This window comes from Hydra viridissima, unplaced genomic scaffold (genome assembly GCF_058129835.1).
Source record: "Hydra viridissima isolate aposymbiotic clone 2 unplaced genomic scaffold, HvirCarnegie_v1 scaffold_3, whole genome shotgun sequence".
NCBI classification, from domain to species: Eukaryota; Metazoa; Cnidaria; class Hydrozoa; order Anthoathecata; family Hydridae; genus Hydra; species Hydra viridissima.
In genome coordinates this window covers 3,075,518-3,102,992 of record NW_028324302.1, presented here as the reverse complement: position 1 = coordinate 3,102,992, position 27,475 = coordinate 3,075,518, and the positions used below count along the sequence as shown (strand labels likewise).

At 31.2% G+C, this 27,475-nt stretch overlaps 4 protein-coding genes across 5 annotated transcripts; 1 reads left to right on the top strand and 3 right to left on the bottom strand.

Annotated features, from left to right (window-relative positions):
* Positions 1-8,612: 8,612 nt before the first annotated feature.
* Positions 8,613-19,288, bottom strand: LOC149890606 (uncharacterized). 2 transcript variants are annotated; one of them, XM_090081397.1, is made up of 3 exons: positions 19,092-19,288; positions 9,465-9,790; positions 8,613-9,374 (listed from the first exon to the last, which is right to left on the bottom strand). In XM_090081397.1, the coding sequence occupies exons 2-3, from the start codon at positions 9,624-9,626 to the stop codon at positions 8,769-8,771; spliced, it is 768 nt and encodes a 255-aa protein (XP_089937523.1). In that variant the 5' UTR covers positions 9,627-9,790; positions 19,092-19,288; the 3' UTR covers positions 8,613-8,768. The 2 variants fall into 2 exon arrangements, with proteins under 2 accessions (XP_089937523.1, XP_089937524.1); XM_090081398.1 differs by lacking the exon at positions 19,092-19,288 and adding an exon at positions 10,795-10,927.
* Positions 10,751-15,846, top strand: LOC145199276 (zinc finger BED domain-containing protein 4-like). The gene is made up of 3 exons (XM_090081940.1): positions 10,751-12,567; positions 12,729-12,769; positions 15,677-15,846. The coding sequence occupies exons 1-3, from the start codon at positions 10,751-10,753 to the stop codon at positions 15,844-15,846; spliced, it is 2,028 nt and encodes a 675-aa protein (XP_089938066.1).
* A 702-nt stretch (positions 19,289-19,990) lies between the features above and the next one.
* LOC145201974 (4-hydroxy-2-oxoglutarate aldolase, mitochondrial-like) lies at positions 19,991-23,393 on the bottom strand. Its single transcript, XM_080074836.2, has 7 exons — positions 23,076-23,393; positions 22,726-22,854; positions 22,386-22,513; positions 21,706-21,840; positions 20,648-20,744; positions 20,436-20,569; positions 19,991-20,328 (listed from the first exon to the last, which is right to left on the bottom strand). The coding sequence occupies exons 1-7, from the start codon at positions 23,290-23,292 to the stop codon at positions 20,185-20,187; spliced, it is 984 nt and encodes a 327-aa protein (XP_079930962.2). The 5' UTR covers positions 23,293-23,393; the 3' UTR covers positions 19,991-20,184.
* Positions 23,394-23,529: 136 nt separating this feature from the next.
* LOC145201973 (sorting and assembly machinery component 50 homolog) lies at positions 23,530-25,839 on the bottom strand. The gene is made up of 2 exons (XM_090081395.1): positions 25,730-25,839; positions 23,530-25,104 (listed from the first exon to the last, which is right to left on the bottom strand). The coding sequence occupies exons 1-2, from the start codon at positions 25,732-25,734 to the stop codon at positions 23,730-23,732; spliced, it is 1,380 nt and encodes a 459-aa protein (XP_089937521.1). The 5' UTR covers positions 25,735-25,839; the 3' UTR covers positions 23,530-23,729.
* Positions 25,840-27,475: the final 1,636 nt, after the last annotated feature.

Below are 27,475 nucleotides of genomic sequence, written 5' to 3'. Positions count from 1 at the left end.
ATTACTTTTATTAATAAAAATGTTAATTTTCTTTAATGTAACTGCAGTCTGTGGTAGCAAAGACTATTTCATAGATGTTGAGTGAAAATTCAATTAATGATAAAAAAAATGAAGTGAATACGTCAGTTGGCTGGATATGAATCAATTACTAAGTTTATTGCCGGAGATCCAAACTACCTCTTAAACTTATTTCGTCATGAAAGCAAAATCAGTTATTCTAAAATGAAGAGCTTAAATAAAATAACATGTTAGCCTCAGCAAGAAATAACATGCTAGTCTCAGCAAGAAATAACATGCTAGCTTCAGCATGAAATCAGATAAAAATGTGCTTTTGGTAGGTTAAAAGCAAGCTGCGGACTCTTAAAAAGAAATGTAGATATAAAAATAAAAACAGCTTTTGTTGCTGTTTACATTTGAATGTAAACAAAGCTTGTGACTTAGATAGTGAGGATGTAGAGACAAGTACAAAGATATTAAAGTGATGAATGGGATCAAATTATCGAGACAATCTTTACTCTTAATAATCCTGAGGGTCGATACGTGTAAATCCGTCACGAAATGCAGGACAATTATGCCAGATAGTTACTGCAGGACAGTTATGAAATAATTCAAAATAAGTCTCAAACATTTATCATTATGTTTTTTTTTTTTGTTATAATGTTGCTACAACTCATGCTACAATGTACAATCGAAGGCAAGATTAAAATTGTTTGACTCTACATATTTGCTTGATCAATTTCAAATGCATATTGACATATACAATGCTCGATTTGTGAAAAAAAAGGTAATGGATGAATCAATATTTTTTATTACTCCGCTTATATTTGAACTGCACATCATCCGAACGTCGCTGTACAGTGTTTTATGAAATATCGAGTTCCAATTTCTGAATTTTTATCTCTGGCACTAGCAAATGAATTCTTTTTCACGTATCTAATAACTTTACGATTAGTATGAAGAGTACAGTTCTTCAATCATCTACCCAAATGCTCAATTTCAACAACTCAATTTCGTTTGTTTTTTATATTAATTAATCACGCTTGGAGTTTGCAAAGGTTCACAAAATTTTGATGGTAGAACAAAAATTTAGACGAATACTATGGTCGGATGAGTCGAAGTTTATTCTGAAAGATTTAGATAGTAAACGAAATTTGAAAAGACCAGTTGTCAAACGAGTAAAACAAGTGTATACTATTGGAACTGTGAAACATGGGGGTGGCATTGTTTTGATGGTTTGGGGGGTTGCTTTTTAGGATTTTCTGGAACGGGATTACTCTATCTTATTAAAGGCAAAATGGGCAAATACATTTCTAATTAAATCCTAAATAATTTCTAAATAAAGATGAAAATATTCTTTTACGGTGGACGTTCAAACAAAACATGGATCTAGTGATATTTTTATTAACGTGAAGTGAAATTAGAAGTAAAAATAATTGATTTCGTTAATGTGACTAAAAAATAAAATTAGGAATTATCTGAAGAACGAAAACTGAAATTGAATTGAATATAAGCATCAAAAAACGAAAATAGGAATAGAGTTAGGAATTATTACCGAACGAAAATTATCGAATGTTAAAAAGTTTTAATACAATAACTATTTTTTTTTTTTTTTTTGACAATTTATTTACAAATTTTACATAAGGGAGACCGGGGCTAGTTGGCTACAGGGGTATGTTGACTCACTGCGTTTAACTTTGAAGTTTTCCACCAGAAATTTCTAAAATTCACATGGAACCTTCCCACTTAACTAATTCATCTCTCAGTGTAGTGTCAGTGCTATAAGCGCATGCGCATAGAAGCTATAGCGAAGCTTAGTATTTTTTTACTAATTTTGTAACTTTTGTAACCATATTACAAGAAAACTCGAATAGATTTAAGTGTTGTATGGTTCACTCTAACCAGTCAAATTTTGTGTTTCTCAATATTTTGCGTTTTTGGGTATTTATAAACCATTTTGTGAACAAAAAGCTTTTAGGATTAGTTGGCACAGTGATCGCGGGGCAAGTTGGCAGTATGTGCCGACTTACAACTTTTCGCATTGGCCATAAATTTACTTAAGCTATATAACACTACAGATCTACAGACATGAGAAATTATAAAAAAAAGTAGATAGGCCTGTAAATTCTAAAAATGTTACAAAAAGTGCTGTTGATGCTATTTTTATGGAAGAAAAGTCTATTCGATCGACTAAAGGGCAATAAAAGTTAATGTCAAAAAATACTTTTGGATAAAAATTATCAAGAGTTTTCATAAAAAAGATGCGCTTTAAATAGATGCTTAATGTTGCTAAACTTGTCTCTTTTTATATGGTGTGCCAACTTACCCTGAGAGTATAGGCAACTTACCCCGGGCCGGGGTAAGTTGGCACATATTTTTTTCTTTTTTGGAGGCCCTTTTTGGGCCACCATTTTTTTTTTTTTTTTTTTGATGTTTGACACTTGAACATGCTTGCCAAATCATATTCTTTTGAACTGCAATTTTAAATCCTCAAAAAGTTCACCCAGAAATGCACAGAGCTCAAAAACTAAAACTGTACCCAACTAGCCCCAGTCTTCCCTACTTGCTTTAAAATTGGCGCACATGTTTGACCATAACGATGATGCTAGGAATGATTATAGAATGTATAATTGGACCATAAAACTGGTCACGTGCTTGTCATTACGTTAAGTATAAATTCATTGCGTTCAATCTTTTGTTACAAAATGATTTAAATATTTAAAGATTCTTAAGAGTTGAAAATCAATCACTAACAGAATAATGAGTTTGTCAAGGTTGGCTGGTAGGAAACGTGACAGTCTTGTATGGAAATTCCTCATTTACGATGAAAAAACCGACAAATCCACATGTCTAGTATAGGACAAGAATAATGAAGGCGCGCGTGGCGCAACTCTTGCCGGAAAAAATTCCAGTAACTTGGGAGCGCATATTCAGAGAATACATAAAGGCATACACAAATGTTACACGGATGAAAAGAAAAAACGAAATGCAGAAATAATATTTTTGAAATGTAAAATTAATGAAATAAATTCTACATCTTTCCGAAATAGTGAAAAGACAAAGACCCAGACAATAAGAAGTGCTTTGGACACCGAATCACCGCGTGGCCAACGGAATCAAGTGAATATCAAGTGCTTCAAGATAGCGTGATTGAAATGATTGTTAATACCAGCTACCCAATGGCATTGCTTGATTAGCCGTCGTTTTGAAAGATGATAAAAACGTTTGACCCAAAGTTTTAATTGTCAGGTAATAATTAACACAACTAAATTTTTAAATTATTGTTTTAAATCCATTCAATGCTATACAATTTTTAAATGTTTATCTGTAATTATAGTGTCATTAATGTAACACTATAGTAACTAACAACACTAACTGATGTGTATTAAATTTTAACTGATTTAAACCTTATATTGCAGGGTCTGAAGTATGGTTGACCCAATTCAGATTCGTCAGATTTCTTAGCTGCATGCACTTCCTGTAATTTCCATCAGGCTATTACAGGAAGTGCATGCAGCTAAGAAATTTGACGAATCTGAATCTTAAGTGTTTGAATCTGACGAGTCTGAACATGAAACTGATGAGGAAGAGATCCAGTCTCAGTCAGAACAAACTGATTTATCCCTGCCAGATCATATTTCATATCGTTGAATGCCCTCAATGGCTCACACACTCCAGGTTCTCATAAAACTAGTTTATGAACATTATAGTGCAACCATCTTAGAAACAAGAGAAGTTGTATCAAGAATTAGGAAATTAAGTGTGGCAATTGAGAAACTTATTGACAAGTGTGAAAAGTCTGTGATAACTGACTGCACCTCAAGATAGAACAGTACATATCAGATGTTTGAATAAAGATAAAAATAAAGATAAAATAAAGACATCGGTGAATGAAGTTTTTACAGAAATTGGTACATATTATCATTTATGTTATTAGTGTATATAAATTATTTTCGGAAATTTATTAAATTTACAAAATTGCGTCTTACCTTATTTAAACTAAAAAAATAAAAATGGTAACAAATTGTAAGAAGTTCATTAGTCTATATAAGCAAAGTCTTTATAAGTTCATTAGCAGCGCAAAGATGTATATAACAAGTGTTTGTGGAGTAGAGCCAGAATTACAAGCTGCTGCTGAGTGAAAAGGATCTAAATGTGAATCATAAAGCGCTTTAAGTTCTTGTCAACTAAAATCTTTTCAAAAGAAGGAAAAATTTATAACCCAGCCAATGTCGCTGTTGCAAGTCAGTTATCAAGGTATTTGGTAGACATAAGCGGTGATGAAGTGCTGCCAAGTAACGGCCTGCAAGATTACAATGTTGGCTGAAGATTTATTGTCCGTTCCAGCATCACTGGCGTTTGAAGAAAGGATATTTTCACTTTGTGGAATTTTAACCGTTGGTCGCCGCAATCGAATGAAAAAAATCATTAGAGATGAGAGTTTTTATGAAACAGAACAAAAACTTGTAATTATAATTCAACCAGATATTTTCTTTCAATTTCGAAAAAAAATCTTATTATAACTCAATTGAATCATTGTGTTATAACTCAATTGAATCAAATAACTGAATTGAACCATATCTAAACAATTTCTTAATTTAACATTTAACAATCTAAATAAGCATACAAATAGTCATAAAATGACTATTTGTATGCTTATTTAGATTGAATAAAAGTTTAGTATTAAATTAAGATATTATTTAGAAATTTTTCTTGAAACTTATGGTCTCCCCGGTCTCTGCTATCATTATTTCAAGAAATAATGATAGGGGAGACCGGGGCTAGTTGGCAGCAGGGGTAAGTTGACGAATTGCGTTTATCTGCCTTTTATTAAAAAGTCTCAGAAATCTTAGGGAACCTTCCTAATTGGCCATTTCATCCTGGATCCTATGAAAAAAAACTACTGTAAATATTCCAGTCACAATTGATTTACTATTATCAGTCAGGTTTTTTTTTAATAGTTGCTGTTTTTCAGGATCAATAGGCTGTTTATTGAAAGGCTTTTAGGGTTTATTGGCAAAATTTTCACGGGGTAAGATGGAAAACAAAAATATTTTTATAAAATTAATTTTTCTTAAATTTTTATTTGTAACAATATTGAAAAAAGTTATTTTTTACAAAAAAAATTTTTTTTTAATTTATTTTTTTCAAAAAATATTTTTTAGGGGATTTTGTTACCAGGAACAAAGGTGGGGAATTTTTTTGGCTTCATAATCGAACTACTAATTGCTACCAGCTCTTAGAAATATTAAATAATTTTTATTAACTTTTATTCACTAAAACTTAATAATCTTTTTTACAGTTTCCGCCAACTTACCCCGGGGTGGGGCAAGTTTTTTTTTTTTTTTTCTCAGGCCCCGGAAGGTGCCATAAGATTTTTTTTTAAATGAATGCGACTAGTGCAAGTTACCCAAATTCATACACTTCAAGACTACACTTTAATTTTTTCAAAAAATGTGCCGTTAGGACTTCTAACTGCAGTAAAATTTGATAGAAGTAAAATATGAACTGAATTAGTAACTGAAATAAGAAGTAAAATTATTGAAATCATAAGAGCTGAACTGAAATTAATTTTATCAGAACTGATTCAAAACAAGTAAAGGTAAAATTAGAAATTAAATCAATGCTACAAGAACTGAATAAAAACGGAAATAGAAATTATATTTAGAACTTAAATATTGCTGCATGGATCCCAAACACACATCACAGCTCATTAAATCATAATGTAAACAAAATCACTGTAATAATATAGCCTGCGCATTCTCCTGATCTAAATCCTATTAAGGCTTTATGGAAACAACGTGATGATAAACTACGTTTGCACGGTAGGTTCAGAAATTTATGATTATCTTCTGATATCACCAGACAAAACTAATTCAACATACACATGTATATACAAATTGTATTTTACTATCAAACAAACATAAAAGGTTAATATTGCTTTACCAAATTTAAATTTCTTAAAATATTAGTGTTGTTATCGACTTCGACTAAATCGACTAAAAGTCGACTAGTTGAAAGTCGAAATTAGTGGACTTTGAAAAATCGAATAAGGTAAGTATGGGTATTAAGCCCCGGCGGGTAATAAAGCCCACTAATTCAAAGTTAGGGAAAAAATAAATTGTGAAACTTTTTTTCGACATTAAAATATTAGAGTTATCTGGTTTTATCACTGGCAGCAAAAAAAATCAGCATTTCTTTACCGCGCGTTCGACAAAGCAAGATTACTTTGTTAGTTTGGTCAAAAATTGCTTAAGTCTAATTTTTAAGATACGTGTTTTTACATTTTAAAATATTTTATAAAGCTTCTATTTTTTTCAATTGCATTTATTTGCATTAAGTACTTATTCGTTATCATTACTCATCATATAATATTTATGCAAGTGTTGAAACAAAAGGATACATTATCGATAAACGTAACAGGTTCAAAGCGAGTAATAAGGCCCACTAAAAATCGGGTAATAAGGCCCAAACACGAGGTCAGCGGTAATAATAAAAGAAATGCGCTAAACTTTCGTTTAGCGTTACAAAAGAATTTATTAAGAAAAGTAATTAAAACAAACAACTTGAAACTGACTTAAGTTTTGGCGTAAATAAAAGAAATAGTTAAGAAAAGTAATTTATACAAACAATAAACAACAAACTTTAGTGTAAATAAATAAAATTGTTAAATATTAGTTACAAAAACGTTGTTGTTCTGGAATTTATAGATTTTATATTTTTACTACTTTTGAAAAAATTTATTTTTTACTTTTTAATCAATTTATAAAATGTTGTTTTTTAAAAGAAAAAATTATATATTTATTTTTATAGACTTAAATACTATTTATTAAAAAAATATATATTTAAAATATTGTCTTTGGAAATGGCAACTGCTACTGGAAAAAGTAGAGCTAATTGGACAGATGGTCAATTGCAGGAGGCTTTCAAAGCATGGGATATGATTCTGAAGATGAGGAAGAATTAGTATGTCCATTCTGCGAAGAATAATGTTTTTCTTTGTAACATTTCTTTATTGAATTTTTTAATTTTCTGTTGTTATTCACTGTTGTATAAAAAATTGATTCTTTTAAAGTATATAAATATGCAAGATTACTTATTATTTTATAAATGTGAGATAAACTATGCATTAAAAGAATGTTTCCAAACTTTTTTCTGGTTTTTCTTTATTTATTTTTTGTATTTTTTACATGGGCCTTATTACCCCCATAAGGGGGTAATAAGGCCCAATTAAGGTATGCTACAAAAACATAAATAACTTTTGTTATAATTATTTCCTCAATATGCAGATAAGATTTTTACATCAAGGAATGATTAATCTTAAGCAGCAATCGAAAATATTTTTTTAAACTTAATTTTTAAAGCCTAAATGACCAAAAGTCTGTTAGGTGGGTCTTAATACCCATACTTACCTTAGTCGATTTAATCGACTATAGGTTTTTACTAATCGATTAAAAGTCGATTTAATCGGGTAATCATCCTGACATCCTTATTTCTATTTTTTCACTTGATTTAATTTTTTCAACCATTAATAATGTTATCATGCTGATCAATTAGTAAAGATATATCTTTATTAGTATTTTATCTTGTAAATATAAATTACTTATAAAGATTGACCCATGCGTAAGAATATCATTCATAGCTGTTTTTTTAATTCAACCAAAATATCTTACTATTGAACCTAATTTGCTGTATCACATAAACTTAACTCTAAGCTTATTGCATTTACCACCACTTTATTAATGTGATAATGCTAAACGTTTGCATGATGATGATAGTATAATGAAAAAGAGCGCCATGTTTTTTTTTTTTTCATTACAGTAACCAGTTGATGCATTTTTAAACAAAATACTGAGTAATGTGTTATAGTACTCTGTTAAGGATGCAAAAAAGTTTTATAAATCTGTCACCCCAAAAAAAGTTTAGCCGTCCCATCTGCCCCCACCAATCTACGCCACTGTTTTTATTAAATTTTTTTGTTTATAATTTGCCTTAATTGTTGTGAAAAATGATATAAAATGCCCATCTGTAAATTTTTTCTTTACTTTGTGATTCTAATTTCCGTTTTTGTTTGTTTATTCGATTTTAATTCATCTAAGAGATTAAGATGAATTAAAATCCAACAAAGAAAATGCTCTTGATATAACAACAGCGTGTGTTGTTGTAACAGTATTACATACCACATTGCTTTTATGTTTTCTCTCTTCTTAAGTTCTATTGGTTTCATAGCATCTTAAAACTAAGTTGTCAAGCAACATCAAAGTATATGATTTATAATAAAAATTTTTATTCAAATATTTCAACTAAATCGACTTTTAGTCGGCTTAGTTGATTTTAAAAATGTATTAGTCGATTTTGGTCGACTTTTAAAAATACATTAATTGATTTAGTCGACAGACGAATAATTTTAAAGTCGTAACAACACTACAAAATATGCTGCTTAACATTTTTTGCTTCAAATGTAATTCATTATTCAGTCAAGTCAATACCAATTATGTCAATCAAATAGAGAGTTGGTTTCTGTGATGGTCTGTAACAATCGAAAATTGTAAGACATCAACAGTCTATGAGAAAATTTAAAACACGGGAAAAACTTCAGTAAAAAAAAGATGGAGTAAACTTCAAGAGCATCTCTTTTTATTTAAAATACATAAAAAAAACCCCGTTATATGCTCCTCATTTGTTAACAAATGCTAACATAATTGTTTAACTTTGTTTAATTTTAAGACACAAAAATAATTAAAGAATGTAATCATTTTTAAAATATTCGGCTACAAATAAGGTTTCATTGCAATAAAAGTGACACCCTCCGACGTGTGCTTTACAGATCCGTCAGGAAAGAGTTCAAACTTGGCTTTTGCACCCGTTTCTTCGTAGATAGCTTTGAAATCATACTTTCCACTGTAGAGTGCAGTGACCCAATTAAGAAAGTTACTTGTTGTCCCCATTTTTACTTCTTTGTAGCGATGTTCGTATTTGAGGAGCCTAAACCCAGCTTCCGTAAGCATCTCGTGCAACTCGCTGGGGCTCTCTCGGTAGTAGTTACTTAATACCTTTTCTTGGTCTTCTTTAGCAAGAAGCGATACTGCCAAATCCAGATTCTTTGAAGTCTTCAGCGATATGTTACCCACAAACAAACCGCCCAGTTTTAACGAACTAAGGATTCTTTTAAAACTGGCAACTTTTTCGTTAGTAGGAATCCAATGCAAAACAGCATTGCATATGGCATAATCAAAAGGATCGCTCTCATCGACCGGAAAATTGATGCTTTTAGCAGAAGTAAATGTTAAATTATGCAAATGCACAAACTGTTTTTTTGCCACTTTAATTCGGTCTAAGTCCGGGTCAATTCCAACCACTCTACCAGTTTGCCCTACCTAAACGCATTTGATAGATGTTTTTTAAAAAAAGGTAATTAAAAATGCAATTCCAAGAAAAAAGCTCATACCGGGCTACTAGTTTCTTACTTTTTTAGCCATTAGCGCCGATAAGTTCCCACATCCGCACCCAATGTCCAAAACATGGTCGCCCTGTTTAATGTCAACCAGTTTCAAAAGATCTTCGCCGTACGATTGTTGAACTTTTTGTGACCTTTGTAGGTAAAGCTTTGCAGACATGTCTCCTTCCATTCTCAAAAGCGGCGTCTCAAAAGTGCAAAACTATTCGATGTTGGTTTCAAGTATTGTGATGGTGCGAGTTGTTTATCGATAAAATGCTCATAAATTAAATATTCTCCATAAGCTTCGTAAAAAACCTGCCGGAAAATGCTAATGATCCTTGGGCAGAACTTTCTCTAAAGAAAAAAAATCGCCGCCAAATGGAAATAGATAATAGATATTGATATTAGTAAGTTGTTTTTTTGTTTGTTTGTTTTTTTTTAATTTTGAAAATATCATATAATTTTGATTTAAACTGAGGAGGCATTTTAAAAAAAAAAAGTAAAATTGCGACACTTCTTGTAATTATTAATGACTAACAAAATGTATTCCAGTGACGCATTGATGATTATGTACAGATGTTAATTGAAATTGATTGTTTAATGTAAAAACAAAAGGAAAGAAATCCGCTAAGCAAATGCATTTCGCTACAGTTAGAAAGATGTTAATTTTAACCAATAAATACTGATAAATATTTAAATAATACGGCTCACTATGAAATTCATGAAGTATTCAGAAAATAGATTGCGCAAAGTTTTACAAACATGCCGTTACATTCTGTGGTTACATTGATGCTTAATACTTAATGAAAATGTTGCTGCAATTATGTGGGATCCAAATCTGGATTTGTAAACAATATTGATAAAAATTTTTTAAGCAATATTGAAGTTAAAGAAATTTTTTTTATAGATCTTGGTTTCTACTCTCAAGTAGTGAACGGAAACTTTCGGCTTCGGCCGAAGTTTCGGCCGAAGCCGAAACCGAAATTTCTGCGACAGCAATTTTTTACTTTTCCTGTTTCGGCCGAAATTTCGGTTCAAACCACAACCGAAATGAACCGAAACTTTTATAAGATTTTTTTTAAAGTCTAGATAACTTTTTTTTAATTTAGAGTGGGATCATGACGATTTCCTAATTTTAATCGTTTGTTAGTAAATCAATTTTTAACTATAACAATTGTAGAAATTTTAATTGAAGTCACGTTACATAATTGATTCAAGTTACTATTCTCAAATCATTCTTTAAATAAGTTAACATTTAAGTTAAGTAACCAAAATCAATAATTTAATCAAAGTTTCTCAGTGCTAAATTTTACAATGGAAAATAATCGAAAGAAAAGCTATTTGTGGAATCATTTTACCGTAACAGCCAGTGATTCCAAATACGCAACTTGCAATATCTGCAATTTGAAAATATCTCGTGGATCCCACAATCCAAAACTTCAATCACTTAGCGGACTTTCATCACATTTAAGAAGTCGGCATCCACAGCTTACTCTAAAAAATCTCCTAACTGAAAAAGCAATACTCACAACTAGCGACAATCCTGAAAATATACCAACTTCAGATCAGCTTGAGCCTCTTACAATTAAAAAAAGAACAATACCTTTATTTGACATCAGATCAAAACGCCAGAGGACTGAAATGCTGCAATTTACAATGCCTGGCTGGGTTGACAATATCTCAAAAATTGATTTAAATTCCGAAGAAGGTCTTAAGTTTCATAGATCTATATTTGAAATGATTATCCTCGACTTACAGCCTTGGTCAATTGTGAATAATCCGGGATTTTTACGCCATCATGCACTTTTTAAACCACACTTTGACATTGGAAGTGAGAAATACTACCAAAGCATGCTCAATCCAGCCTATGAAAAGATTAAGCTTGCAACGAAAGTTATGCTTAACGAAAAAAATGCTGAAACTATCTCCATCTCTCTGGACGCTTGGTCATCCTTTCATCATAAGTACTTGGGCATGATGGCACACTTCATTTCAGACAAATGGGAGCGGATCAAATTCTGCCTGTCATGTTCCAAGTTTGATGAAAAACATACTGCTTCAAACATTTTTCAAAGACTTGAGAATGTTGTGAAAGAGTGGGAGCTAAAGGACAAGATCACATTCTGCTTAAGAGACAATGCTGCAAATATAAAAGCAGCTTTCAAAGAACCACAGTGTGTTTACAAGTCTGCTGGGTGTCTAAATCATTCACTTCAACTAGTGATTAAAAAAGAACTTTTTTCACTCCAGAGTGCTGTAAACTTGATAGAAAAATGTCGAAAGCTTTGCACTCATGCTTCTTTTTCAAATTCCTTCTTTGCTGAGCTTTACAAACAACAAGAGGTTCAAATGAACAATTTTGACAGGCTCGGACTCAAAAATGATGTCCCAACACGCTGGAATTCAACATATTACATGCTTGAAAGAATTCTGTACTTGAAATTAGCAATTGCTACCACGCTGCTAATCCGTCCTTCCAGCGGCATTGAGTTCACTGTACAGGATTGGAACCTGTGTGAAAAGCTGGTACACATTTTAGCGATTTTCGAAGAAGCCACCAAATTGCTCTCTGGAAAGGATGCTTGCATCAGTGCATGTATTCCAATTGTGACAACTATCCTGAAATCATTCGAAGTTCCCTCTGATGACGAAGAAGTGATTGGCATGAAAAATGCTTTAAAGAAAGCAATGGAGGCACGTTTTTTTGATTTAGAAACCATTGATCATTTTGCAATAGCAACACTTCTTGATCCCAGATACAAGCACCACTTCTTTAGATCCCAAGAAGCCTTTCAAGCTGCAAAAAAACAAGTTCTTTTGGAATTAGACAGTTCCATTTTGAGCCAAAATGAAACTACTCCTGTGATGAAAACTAAGTCTATTGAGAACACTGGGTTTTCTTCAATGATGCAAAATATAATTGCACAGTCACAAAATACAAGGTCCAAAAATCCAACTTCCAAATTAGCAAAGGAAGTTTTAAACGAGTACTTAGAAAGCCCAACATCTTCATGCTGTTTAGAGTTTTGGAAAGAGTATGAAGAAAAAACAACATTAAAAGCAAAGTTTGGTTTGGCAAAAATGGCAAAGAGATTCCTTACACCTCCACCAACATCTACCGAAGTTGAAAGGTTGTTTTCAACTGCTGGAGACATTCTTTCAAATGAAAGAAACAGAATTTTGCCAGAAAACATGGAAAAAATTTTATTCTGTAGAGAAAATATTTCAATTGTTAACTTTAATTATTAAAATGTCTTGACATATTCTACTTTTTTTTTTTGACATATTATAGTTTTTATCAAATTATGTTACATGGTGATTGCTTAGATATACGTAAAATAGTTTTTTTTGCTTTAATTCGGTGATCATAAAAGGTTCAGGGATTTTTAACATTTTTTTTCAAATTTCGGCTTCGGCTACGGCTTTACTGAACCGAAATTTCGGTACTTTCGGTTTCGGCTCAAATTTCGGTTTCGGTCGATCACTACTCTCAAGGCGCTTTTAAAAAGTTTACATCACAGAAATAAATGGTGCTGTGAAAGTCCCTTCTGTCTGTTATTGAAGAATAAGAAGCTGCGTAAGCCAATAATTTTAACAAAAGAAAAGCAATTAAAAGTATAAAAAGTAAAAAGAAATTAAAAGAACAAAAAGAGGTCATAGGGGAGGGGAGTGGTAAAAGAGGTCATTGGGGAGGGGAGTGGTAAAAGGAGTCATTGGGGAGGGGAGTGGTAAAGGTTTACACAAATGAGGTTATGAAGATTACGAGGAGGCTACGAAAGAGTAGAAAAGTAAGAAGAATAAGAAATAATTTTATTACATTTTAAAGTTGAGAGTTTATTATTTGATAATATAGTTATTTAAAGGAATAAATTGTTATTATTAGAAGTAAAAGAAATAATAAAAAGTACGCAAAGAAAAGTATGCGTGTAATTTAATTAAGTCAAAGTGCTACCATTACATAGTATTTTCTGGATTGAGACCATAAACGTATAAGAGATGGACCTAGTTGCAACTCGTTGTTTTACAGCAAAGAAGCCGCAGAAATCAGCGAACCATGCGAGTTTCCTACTAACTCTAAATTTTCACCCGTCAACAAAAATATCTATTAAAATGGTTGCCCACAGTTTTAAAACAGAAACTCTGATCACGTGGTGTTAGTTTAAACTTTTATAGCATTTGTTTAACTAAACTGTTCAGGATAAAATATCTTTGTAACATCACGCGTTTACAAATTACTATATATTCCATTATGCATTATTTTTTCAGTAGGTGTATTTTCAATAGGCTTTTTTATAATTCATTTGATAATGCAAAACCTTTTAAAAAGTTATTCAAATTGATTATTATCTTGCAAAATGCGGCCAGATATTTCATGTTTTCGATTTTCATATTTCATATATTATTTCATGTCATAAAAAGCACATAATAACCCTTTTTTTTTTGTAAAATAAAAGTTAGTTTATATATAGCTGGTAAATCATATTATGTCAATATTAAAGACTTAGTTATTCTTGCGGTTTGCCGTAAATTGGCTTTGCTAAATTCTTTAAAACTGTGACAAATTATTTTTTTCTTTATTGTATTTACATTTATTTTATGTATGCGTTATTTATCCTTAACTGTATATATTTCTGTTGTTAAACATAAAAAAAAAAAAAATTCTATAATATTCATAAACTGGAAGTCTACAGCAATATAATAGATGGAGTTGTTCCCTGGAAACCATTGTGCTCTAGGTAACTACAAAAGTAGTTGAAATTTTGAACTATTTATTATATCTCTAGTTATACATGTACTAAACTAGTTAAGTAGATTATTTAAATTTCTATATTACTATTTATTATATCTCTAGTTATACATGTACTAAAAAGTAGTTAAGTAGATTATTTAAATTTCTATATCATCCATCTGCGTTATTTCTTAAAATTTTAAGAATGTCTAGCTATTTAAAATTAAGACTTGGTTCTATTGTTGTTACCTTTAATAACTAAAAGGAAGTTGATATGACTGGTTAGAAGAGACCAAATATTTTCGACGAATTCGACAGACTTCAATATAATTTAACTTCTATTGTTTAAAACAAAAGATTTGTCACAATGCGCAACGAGCATGGTTCGCAAAAAAAAAAAAACAATATTGTTGCATGCTCATCTCTTATACGTCCGTGATTGAAACCACTCTATCGCATAGAAGGTATACTGGACAAATACATTTACAATTCAATTCTGGAGAAACAAACTTTAAAATTTTGTAAATGAAAATACGCTTCTACAGTGGGCTATCAAAGAAAACCACTGCAATGAACTGATTAAAAACAAGTAAAATTAAAATTAGTGACTAAATCAATGCTACAAGAACTGAATAAAAAACAAAATAAAATTATATTTAGAACTAAAATATCACTGCATGGATCCCAAACACACATCGAAACTCATTAAACCATAATGCAAATAAAATCACTCCAATTCAATGCCCGGCCCATTCTACTGACCTAAATCCTATTTAGACAGTATGAAAAGAACGTGATGATAAAGTACGTTTGCAGGTTAGGTTCAGAAATGCTGATGAATTGTACCAGGAACTTCAAACTACCTGGTCACAAATAAAACAAGTTCAAATTGACAAATTTATCTTATTATTGATTTATTAGTCTATACCTCATAGATGCAGTAAGTTTGTTAAGAACGATGTATTTGCCATCAATTGCTAATTTCATTTATCACGTTTAATCTCGCTAATTTCGTTATGCTTTTGGTATATTTTTAAAAGCTCCTTTAGCTTTTTCTTTTTGTAATTTTTATTTGTTAAATTACTGTCTTAATATATATCTATCTTGTATAGAATTATGTATAGAACTGATGCTGTATTTTATCTAAATTAATATTTTTTTTGTATTGAAATTAGCATAGTCGGTAGCCTCTTATTATTTTTTTTTTTTTATAAACTTCATGTGTTAGTTTCATCTTAGTTTTGGTGGATAATGCTCGAGTGCGGTGCAAAGCAGGTGGTTAGCTGCTGGAAGACCTGGCCAAAAAACCTTTTTAAAAAACAATTACTAATAGGTCATGAAGGAAAAGGTACACAAAAACTAGGCAAGAGTTGAGAATGGTGAGTCACAATATTTAATGAAAACTTATAAAGCTACTGTATATGAAAATTTAAGGTGACAATGACACTAACTAAAGTAAACAGTCAACGAGACACTTGATAATTATTAACTTAATTATTTGTTATTTGCAGGTTATATTTCAGACATTTCGAAGTGCAAGGTTAGCGATCCTAGTTTGTTCGTAATTCCGTTGGTAAGTCAATATGACCCAGACACATTGAACAATGTCAAGCATCCCGAACAGAAGAAGGTTTGGGGATCTTTCTCAGCTGCTGTACAAGTTACAATCTCTGGGGAATAGTAAAAAAGGTTGCAAAAAAACGACTGCACGACTAAAACTAATTTTACTACAGCAACCCTTCAGATCTAGTTTTAGGACCCAAAAGTCATAACAAATTTATGATTCCATGCCAAGTTTTGTGCAGTGTCTGCACTTAAAATATTAAAGACGAGGAAAAGTAAGAAAACCTAACGAAACTTGATTTTTTTATGTTTCTAACTTTGATGCAATTAATCTGCAATCAAAGACTTGTAGGTGTAGATACAATAGCACATGACAAAAAATTGCTTCAACCATTTGTTGCAAATACAAATAAGATTTATACAATATTATGATTCAAACCAAGTTAAATTCGCCAAAACTCCATTTCTCAAAATCTATTTGTGACCTGAATGACAGGATCATTAATGTCCATGAGTTTTTAAAAAAAAATCCTAAAGTCGCAAGTATTATTACTCTTGCCTCCTCATGAAGCTGATGGATTTGCAAACTGGCCTGCTGCTGAGCTCAAACTGACTTCTCAGCAAATAGTAAAGATTGTCAGCGCACTTTAGGACACTTTGGAGATGCAGCTTTGATAAGAGAGCCCTTTGCAAGCTGATTGAAGATCTGTAGAATCACTGGTGGAAGGGGAAATGCATGACCCAAGAAGGTTTTTTTGCGAGCAAAGAGCTGACCAAGTCTGTAGCACTGTTTTCAGTATATTTGGTTGCATGAAACTAGATGCTGGTGTTTCAAGGCTTCTGCTCAAATTCTTAATGTCATACAAAGTTGTTATATGTGTCGAGGTTCAAATTTTCAAGAAATAAAAAATACAAAAAAGCGGTTCGTAACGGTCGAATTTTTTTTGAAAAAATGGTGTAATAAAAAAAAATGGTGTAATAAAAAATAAACTTTCATTTAAATATTATAGATCTTTGGAACTTTTTGGAACAATATCAGAATGCTGGGAAAACAGTAAAGATAGTATTTGTTTTTGGTGGATTTTTTAAGTGCCTGGCAGGAGGTCGTATTTTTGCTTTCTTGAATAAAAAACCGTTCCACGAGTAAATAAAGTAATCAAAGCAAACGTAAAATCTTATTTAAAGAAGTTCTTTTGTTGAAATAACTTGATCTTTGCTTAAAATTCTAAGGGAGAAACTTTTTCATTTTTACCAGGTTGTAGTCTTTGATTCAATGGGCTTAATTAAGGATTGATTTACAGCGAAATTCATCTAGTTTACTGTCCCCCATATTTTTAAAAAATGAAAATTATACCCTTAAGTTTATGGAAATCGGTCTCGAAAATTTAATTTTTTGACCACTTTTCTGACCACTGTGAAATTCCAGCCCGGAAAAGCAAGCTGCGTATTTTTCATATAATCAGCCAGCAAGATAGGAGGGATGGGCAAATAATTTCTTTTTTTGCGTATGATTAAGCGTTAAACTCATAGAAGTTGGGGCATGGCATAAGAAAGCAAATCTATTATGAGCAATTTTTCTTGGTTCATTCTTCATTATCAGTCAAGTTGCCTGCATTTCAGTGGATAATTTGTCGTTCAAATTGATTTTCAATAAACAATTTCAAAAAAAAATCCAACCGTTGCATGAGTTTGCCAATACGTCAGTGTGAAACTTTAAAAAATAGAGACATAAGAATTATTTAATTGACTCATCGAGTAAAAAATAACTTAGTGCACAAGTTTTCCTTTCCTTATCTAATTTTCCTATAAAAATATTTTGGGAAATAATAATAAATATGTAGATAATAAAAACAATATCAATAATTGCAAGCTTTTAACTACATTTAGAAAATTCTTTTTGCTCTTTTTTGCTTTTGTTTTTTTTTTTTTAATCAGAGATCCCGAGATGCATATTTTCCCGAGATTTTGTTTCTTAAACTTTTAGCGTCAGGCGCATCATCGGGCGAAAATATTAATGAGAATAGTTTTGCGAATAGTTTTCTATAATTCTTTACATTAAGTGGTATCCAGAAGTAATTATATTTTTACTTATACTTCGTTAAAAAGCAATTCTTTTTTAAAAGTATTACATCATGTGATGTAGACCGTTTAACTGTGCGCAAAATAAGCATATTTTGCCTAAATTTTGAAAATTGCATGAATATTTAGTTAGCTTTCTAGCAAAAACACTTTTTCCAAAAAATAAAAATTGCAAAAATCTTCTTATACAATTTGGTTCGCCATAAACTAAGAAAAACACTCAAGGTAATCCACAATGAATTAACTTTAAGCAATTCATCGAAAATGATACCCATATTTCTTTACATCAACTCAAATACATAGCTCAAATACCGTTGTTCAAAACTCGCATCACGACTTACGACAACTCAAAAAGCAAAGCGTCAAGGCTTTTAGCGGCATAATTTGGCGAAATTTAAAGAAGGTAGAGGGCGGTTGTGTGAAATGGGCGAGGAAAGTCTTGCATGACAACGCAAGACCTTATGTAATAAAAGTTGTCCAAAGCAACTGAACTACAAGGGTTTCGTGATAATTGACCTCCACCAAACTCACAGGACTTGGTACCTAGTGATTTTTGGCATTTCAGCAAAATCAAGCATTACCTGACTGACAATACCTAGCGAAGAGTGGCCAATCACGTTCGAGAGGTATTTAGAGAGAATGCAAATACACATAGATAGTAAGGGTGAATAGCTTGAACGTTTAAGCTACTAATATCTTACTCCATAATGCTATATGATATTGACTATAAAATTGATTCTTTTTGAAACCATAAACGAAAGCATGTTTGCGTAGTTACAATATTGCGTAGCTAACAAGATAAGCACAAATGTTGAGCTTTTACAAAGCAGGATCAAAGTGCTTAAGGTATGTTATCCTGAAAATGAGGTTATGTAAGTTTTTCGAAATAATTAATAAAGAATAGTTAAAACGACTAAAATGATGCAGTTTTTGAGTCTTTTACATTATTTGAGGCTTTGAAATTTCTAATTCACTGGAAGGTGCGTTTATATTAAGACGTTTTTTTTTACAGCTCGCAATTGTTTTAAAAAAGCATTTTCGTCGTAACAACGTGTTAATATGTTTAAGTGCAACGTGTTAATGTTTAATAAACATTAAGATGCACCAAGCTGTACATGTATTCAAAAAAGATGATTAAATCGGTCATGTATTCAAAAAGCTTTTCATCTAAGCGTTTTTCAACCGTTTGCTAAATATTACAAAAATTAATAGGGAGGTTTGAAAATGTTTACAATTTAGTAATTTTTCATAAATTTATTTAAAACACTTTTGCAAAATACTTACACAGAACAATTTTTAATCAAGCAACTTCTTTCCCAGATGGTATGCCTCGAGACAGCTGGTTTCCATCATTATCGTGACTCCTTCATGAACATAATGCGCTAGGAACAAGGTTGAGCCTATTCCCTAATTTTTTAATACCACAACGATGCACAAAATTTAGCTCGTGTGCTGATTTGCGCAAAATCATTGCAGGCGTCACGCATGCGTTCACAGATGCATCTCTTGTGCAAAGATAAAACGCAACGTACCGTTAAAAAGTTACCTTTTTTTTTGCACGGTATCGCACAAACAGATGATAAAACTTAAAAAATTCCACCTGAATTTAAAAAGAAATAGAATTTGATGCACAGAAACACATTTAGCTGTCTTAAACGCAGCGATACTTTTGGGGTCTTCGATTAAATCTTGGGAATGTTTATGTAATTCCAGTCCGAACCTGCGCACTGTGCAATGAGCTGGTTGAGATCATGGATGCCTTTTGCTATATCTTATTTAAGCGGTCGATTTTAATTGCAGAGCGTAGAAAGAAAAGATAGATCTTCGTTATTTTATTACCTCTGAAATTGAAGACATTTTATGTAAAAAAGGTGTCTCAAAAATGTGTTTTTTTGTTTTATACAAATTATAGTTTTAAGAAATCTGGAGACGAAGGCAGCTGGCAACTATTTCTTAGTATTTGCTAGTTGCTTTTGTCCCCAGATCCTCCGTAAAACTGAAACAGCAATTTTGAAAAATCCGGGCAAAGTAGGTTTTTAAAGCATGCAAGGAACAGTAGTTTGAAAGTAACTCTTGCGTTTATCAAAACCAGGTAACCAACGTTTTTTTATTAGCATCTTTTCAATATTTTTTATGCAGTCTTGCAATAACCTTTATTATGATTTTTAACAGTAATAATATTATAACAATGTGTTGCGGTATATATTACAATAATAATGTGTTGCAGCATACAATATTTGATATTCTTTTTTAATTTTATGAAAATACAAAATAAAAACAATGATTTAAAAAAAGTAACGTCACCATTGTACAGAAACAATAACAACAACAGCGACAACAATGAACAATAAAACACATCAAAGAACTGCAAAGAAAACTAAAGAAAACCTAGAAAGCTATTTTCTACTTCCTTTGCTTCTGCATTTGATAACTTTGTCAAAGGTAATCGACAAGGACCACCATACAAACCAGCTATGTCCATTGCATATTTTAGTCCCGGAACGTTGTACTTCCTAGTAACCTAAACACCGAAATTATTTTATGGCCTTTCATTTTATTAACATTTTTTTCAAACACTTTCAATATTTAACTCTACAGTTTTTTTATTTTGGGAAACAAAAAACTCACTGCTTGGTTTGGAGCTATAAGAGCTAATTGCAGAGCTTTTGCTTCTTCGAATTTACCAGTTAGCACCATTGAGTATAAATCGCAGCATTCTTTTCCAAGGACATTTGCCAAAGCACATATACCGCCGACTGCACCTATGAATTGAAATAAATCTCAGAAATATTTTCTAACTTATTTTTTTTGAAATAGAATGTACTTAAATTATTTTTTACCCATTTGAATAGCAGGCATTAGAAAACTTGCTGACCCAGCAATAACTTGGAAATTTTCATGCTTTGTCTCGTTGATGACATGAGCAATATTAGCAATCTAGAAAAGAACCAAAAGATCGAATATTAAATATGCGAAAACGTCAAACTTTTAATTTTTTTTTTTTTTTTTTTTTTTTTTTTAGTATATATTCATAGTTTAAATTGTAAGCTTTAGTACAAAACTTGTATGACAGAGTTATTGTAAAAGTTGGTTTAAAAAGATGGGAAGCAGCTGTTACAAACTTTTTCTTAATCACATGCAAAAACCAACATCAAAATACAGCAAAATGGAAGGAAGTGCTTAAGGTGATGACAGAGTTATTGTAAAAGTTGGTTTAAAAAGATGGGAAGCAGCTGTTACAAACTTTTTCTTAATCACATGCAAAAACCAACATCAAAATACAGCAAAATGGAAGGAAGTGCTTAAGGTGATGACAGAGTTATTGTAAAAGTTGGTTTAAAAAGATGGGAAGCAGCTGTTACAAACTTTTTCTTAATCACATGCAAAAACCAACATCAAAATACAGCAAAATGGAAGGAAGTGCTTAAGGTGATGACAGAGTTATTGTAAAAGTTGGTTTAAAAAGATGGGAAGCAGCTGTTACAAACTTTTTCTTAATCACATGCAAAAACCAACATCAAAATACAGCAAAATGGAAGGAAGTGCTTAAGGTGATGACAGAGTTATTGTAAAAGTTGGTTTAAAAAGATGGGAAGCAGCTGTTACAAACTTTTTCTTAATCACATGCAAAAACCAACATCAAAAAAAGAGTACTTGACAGATTTGATAGGCCTAATTGTAAATGTGTGAAAATCATCCCTAGAAAAAATCATCCCTGGAAAAGGATATAACTAAAAGTATAATTGTCTGTATTGCACATTTGAAACTCATGATTAAAAACAAAAGATTCTTGAAAATACTTAACATACTTCAATTAACATTAACAGGGCATAATAGTAATTAATATCTTCACTAAAAACCATGAATGTAAATAATCAAAAATATTGAAAACACATACATTTCCTCCACTGTCTTTGAGTCCATAGATATTTGGGTGCTTTGAAAGTTCAAAAATGGCTTCGAAAGGAAACTCAATGCCAGTATTCGAAGGCACATTATACAAAAGTATAGGTATGGGTGAATGGTCTGCAATCTGAAATGAAAAAAACTTTTTTTTAACTTTACATATAACCTATTATCTAAAACTAATTATCAATAAGTTGACTTGTCAGTCAAGTAAAGAGTGAGCGAAAAATCAATAAATTGTAAAGAAAAGAATATTTTAAATTTTGTTAAATGAAACATTAGAAATCTTAAAATAACCATATTTGTTTATAAAAACTTATTGCTATTCTGCTAAATTTTTTTTGTAACATTACTCGTTTGGTACAGTTACTAGAAAAACAATAAAATTTATAGATTGATCAAGGTAGCTTTTATTAGTATCTTTTTTGAAATTAGCAAGATAAATTCATGTTACCATGTTAACCAAAAAGAAAATTCTTTTAACCAATCAAAAATCTCTCAGGGAAGTAAATTAACAATCAATGAATACCTCCTTAATGTAATATATATCATTTTAAAAATCAAGTGAATTTTTAAAGTGTCTTAGTCTAAGGCAGAGGATGCTGGCAGTTTTTACATAAAAGTATAAAACTCACTGTATAAAAGTACAAAAAAAAAATCATAAAAACTCACTTTAGTGTAGTGATTGAGCATTGCATTAGCATTCATCCTATTTTTATAGAAGGAGGGTGTAGCAATTAGAGCAACATCTGCACCAACATCCGCCATTGCCTTTGTTAGCTCAAGTGTTTCTTTTGTTCCTAACAAAATGAAAAAACCTAAATATAAATTATGTTTGAAAAATTTATTTATTAATCTATTTTAACTGTAAATAGATAAATAAATAATGATAAAAATAATCACAAAAATTTTGATGCAAAAACACAAAGATAATTTGAGACAAAGAAATGTATAAATCTTATAGATAAATTGACATTGTCATTAACAACCAGGATTTGATTAAATGATGTACCTTCACATGCTGAGCCGGCAATAATTAGCTTATCAATGCCAGTATTTTCTCGTACAAAACTAACCATATCAACTCGCTCTTTGTGTGAAAGAAGTGCATACTCTCCATTTGAACCTTGCACAACATAACCTAAAGAAATTTTTAGATGTTCACAAACATTAAAGATCTTTTAAAGACTAAAAATAATCATCAATAAGTTGCTTATCAGCAACATTTCTAAAATCATACTCGCATGTCTTTTTAATGCTTGGTCTCTAACCAATAGAAATTTCAAATGATCACTCCTTTTGCTATGAAAAATTAACATAAGTAAAATGTTATAAAACTAATATTTCATAAAAATAACTCACCTCTAAAGTCAATATTTTCCCATTTACTTAAATTCAATTTTAAATTTTCCCAGTCTATATCTTCCTTTTCTGTGAAAGGGGTAGGAATCGGAGGAAACACCCCAGAAAGATCTACTAAATGATCTGGAGATGAAACAAATGTTTTTAAAGATGATTGAACTGTTGTAGACTTATTTAAAAGTCGAGAAACACCAATGAGACTTCTGAAAACCCTCATTGCAGCCTGTTTAATATCTACAACTTGTTTAAAAAAAAATTATATCTCAGACTTCAGAAAAGCAACAGTTGACATTGATTTTTAACACTAATTTTCTTGACAGTAAAATATTGTCAAGAAAAATTGTTTTAAAAATCAATAAAATATTTTTAGCCATAATTTAATTGTGATAGGAAATAATCAATAAATAAGTATATATAAACAATTACAACAATTTAGCTTAAAAAAATAATAATATTCAAACAGAAACTATAAATTTATTAAACTATTTTTACAGACACTACAATTATAAAGCTATTTGTCTTCTAGGAAATCCTCAGCATTTTAAAAAATGGCTTCATTAATGAAATAATAAAGGGAATACTACATTAGTGTTCTTTCTCTTAAAAACTATTTTTTTTACAAAAAATTGTTTTGAAACAGGATATGATGCAAGCTTAAAGAAAGTTCATTCCAACACCAACTTGAAGTCCATCATTTACAACATCCCCAGGCTTTGCATTTTTAGGAATGCAGTAATTTATCTCTAAACGAGCAACTGCTCCTAACATTACCATCACTCCAAGACCATAAGAATACCTAGGACTTGTTACAAACTCTTTGAAACTTGTGTTTAGTTCAGATAAAGAGCCAGCATTTAAAAAAAGATGTAAACGGAATAAATCTCCAAAACCTCCTTGTCCTGGTCTAAATGGAAGTGGGGTATACAAATGAAGACCAGATGCCCAATATTTTTCACCACCAAGTGAAGCTTGACCACTATGTGTACCAATTCCTCTCATTGCAAACCCTCTTACAGAAACAGGTCCACCAAGGAACAGCCGATCATTTATCAAAAGTGGATCAGATGTCAAGGAACGAACAATACCGCCTTGCAGGGAACAAGCAACGACAACATTTGGTATTATTTCTTTATTAAACTGCAACTCTAGGTCTGTTCTGATAGCTTTAATACTTCCTCCAATCCCACTATATTCAAGGGTATGTTTTAACAGATGACCAGATGAAGGAAATACCCAATCATCTCTTCCATCACTAGTAAAAATGTGTTTAAGAGATGACTTTAATGAATGGCCAGCATTTTTTCTTACATCAAATGGAGCTTCTAAATTTATCAAATTTTCCCTGAGCATAAAATCCATACCAAACACATGAACACCAAGTGCACTTGGAATTTGAAAATCAAACCCAGCACCTTTTGAGTTCTCTTTATATAGAGATTGAGATTTATCCTCTATTGATTTAAGAACACGAACAGTGAATTTCTTATCTGAATCAGATATAAAAGGTTTAGTATAAGCAAATTCATAAGCAGATGACACACGTGTACCGAATGAAAGACCACTTTTTAATGTTTCCCCATACCCTCTAATGTTATTGATATTGGCATTAACAGTCATTCCACCCTCATTTGCACCAACACTTGTGCCAATGTTCATAGACAGCCTTCTCTTTTCTTTAACAATATAATGTACATCAAATGAATCATGTTGACCATCTAATGAAACATCAATCAAAACATCAATAGCTGCAAAAACTCCAAGGCGCTCTAACTTCAGTTTGCCTAGATGAGCTTCAGTCATTATGTCAGCAAATGTTTTAGCTTTAAATAACTCACGGAGCTGATTAGTAATAAGTTCATTATTTGTTTTGCAAAGTCCATCAATAAAAATATTTTTTATGACAGCAGGTACTTTAAGTGGTATATCATCTACATCACTGCTTGTTTCATCTGCTTGAATGACAAATTGAGTAGAATCTGCTGCATAGAGAGGCTTTATTAATATTCCTCCCATTTTGAATCTAGCTTCTCTATAATATAGAAAACATGCATTATAATATATTTCTGTGATTTCAAGTAAATATTATCATGAAAAATATTTAACAACTTCCTTAGTAAAGAAAAAAGCAAGATTGCTTTTTTAAACTTAGAAATTTTATTTTTTATTAGATATATATTAAAACAATGTATGTATAAATGTATGCATGCATGCATGGATATGTATTAAAATAATTCTATTTTAAAATAGAATTGTTTTAATACATATCCATGCATGCATGCATACATTTATACATACATACATACATACATACATACATACATACATACATACATACATACATACATACATACATACATACATACATACATTCATCTGTACATAAGGAACTTCTGTTCAAAATTTTGCTACCCTAGGATAATATCTCCTGTTCTGGCACATTAAATTTCAAAAATTAAGTAAAATAGCCATATATATATATATATATATATATATATATATATATATATATATATATATATATATATATATATATATATATATATATATATATATATATATATATATTCAGAAAATTACTAAACTTGCTTTAAAATGCAGTTAATAATAGCTATCGTATTTCTTATTTATTTTTTTTCAAATACAACTTACATTACTTCATAAATAGAGATTAAGTATGCCCAATACAATCGAATATTTATAATTATCTTCTGATTTCACCAGACAAAACTAATTCAACGTACATTATATTTTACTATCAACTAAACATAAAAGGTTAATATTGCTTTACCAAATTTTAAATTACTCAGAATATGCTGCTTTACTTTTTATGCTTCAAATGTAATACATTATTCAGTCAAGTTAAGACTAGTAGGTAGAGTGGCGCAGCTAGCAGGGCTTGAGTTGATTTTAAGAACACGAACGTAATAATAATACGCTCAAGTTAAGGGTCAATTTTTTATTTACGGGCAGAAACATTCGTGGTTATTTATAATGGCACCATTTTTGGAGTAATTAAAGTTCCAAAACTTTCGCCCCGAAAAATTTGGTCCTGCAACGCCCGAGATCGGCGTTTGGTTTTTCCGCTAGATGCGGATAATAATTTCTATACAAAATGAAACAAGTTTGCAATATATTTGATTTGCTGTTACTACTATAAAAAGCGGGTTCTGGCTCATTGATACTTTTCCATACTTAAGGGTTCTGGCTCATTTCCATTTTTGCGCATTTTCATAATGAGATGACATTATGAAAAAAGGTTGTGAATGTGTTAGTTAATTTATTCTTTGTTTTGGTTGTTCTTCGCGTTTCTCTTATTATTTAAGCAGCAGAAGCACACACTCTATATTTATCCTTTTGAAAACCTTTACGCAATGCTTTAATCTTTAGTTTATTTTTTTTCTCCTCCTCATCCTCGCTTTCATCATCTTCGATGTAAATGGTGAAGTTGTTTGCTCTTGTTTCATAGCTTTCATTATATAAAAAATCATCATATTCATTTTGTTCTTCAATACTCATCGCATTGTAATCTAAATATACAGGTTCATTCATCGCAGATTCATTGTAAGGCAAATCTTCAGGATCATTCATCGCAGATTCATTGTAAGGCAAATCTTCAGGATCAACATCTTCAGGATCATCATCTTCAGATTCTTCTGAACTATCATCTTCTGAGCTAGACCAACTAAATATATTAGCTTCGTCTAAAACATTAACATCATCTTCGCTTTCATAATCTTCTAACCATTCATTTTGTTCTGACATACTCATTGTTATTTTTTATATAATAAGAAATTTATTTAAGTCAATTCAATTTTTTTTAAATCTTGGCACACTTTCAGCATATTTTCTTCTTCGAAAAGTTTTTACCGTTTTTTTAATTCTTTTCGCGGGAGAATTAAAAACTTATGAAACAAGATAATTGGCAAAAATTTCGCTTATTGAGTCGTATACATGTGCTTGACCCATTTCATCAAATCTAATCGTATACTTTCTTCCCCACTCGTCATGTGCAGTAAATTCGCATCCAGCCGCATGAATTTCTTTTTCTTCATCAAACAGATGCGCACGACCCATGGTATCAAATTCAATCACATACTTCCTCTCCATCTTATTTATGTCAAGAATTTTATTTAAGTCATTTTCATTTTTTTTCATCTGTGCATTAGGCATAATAATAGACTTGTCCTAGAAGAAGGTAAAAGCTTCCAGATTGACCGACTTGAGCATCACCAGAGTTGAGTGTGACAACGAGTCTTCTACCAGCTGCGACACTGGGCATGGAGTCAGCTTCTCCGAAATTTCTGTAAAAAGAAATGGTGGTGGCGGAGCCGATGGATGAAGTGGATTGATACAAAAGTCCAGTCGATTTGTTGTTGAATGAAGTCACATTTGATCCGTTC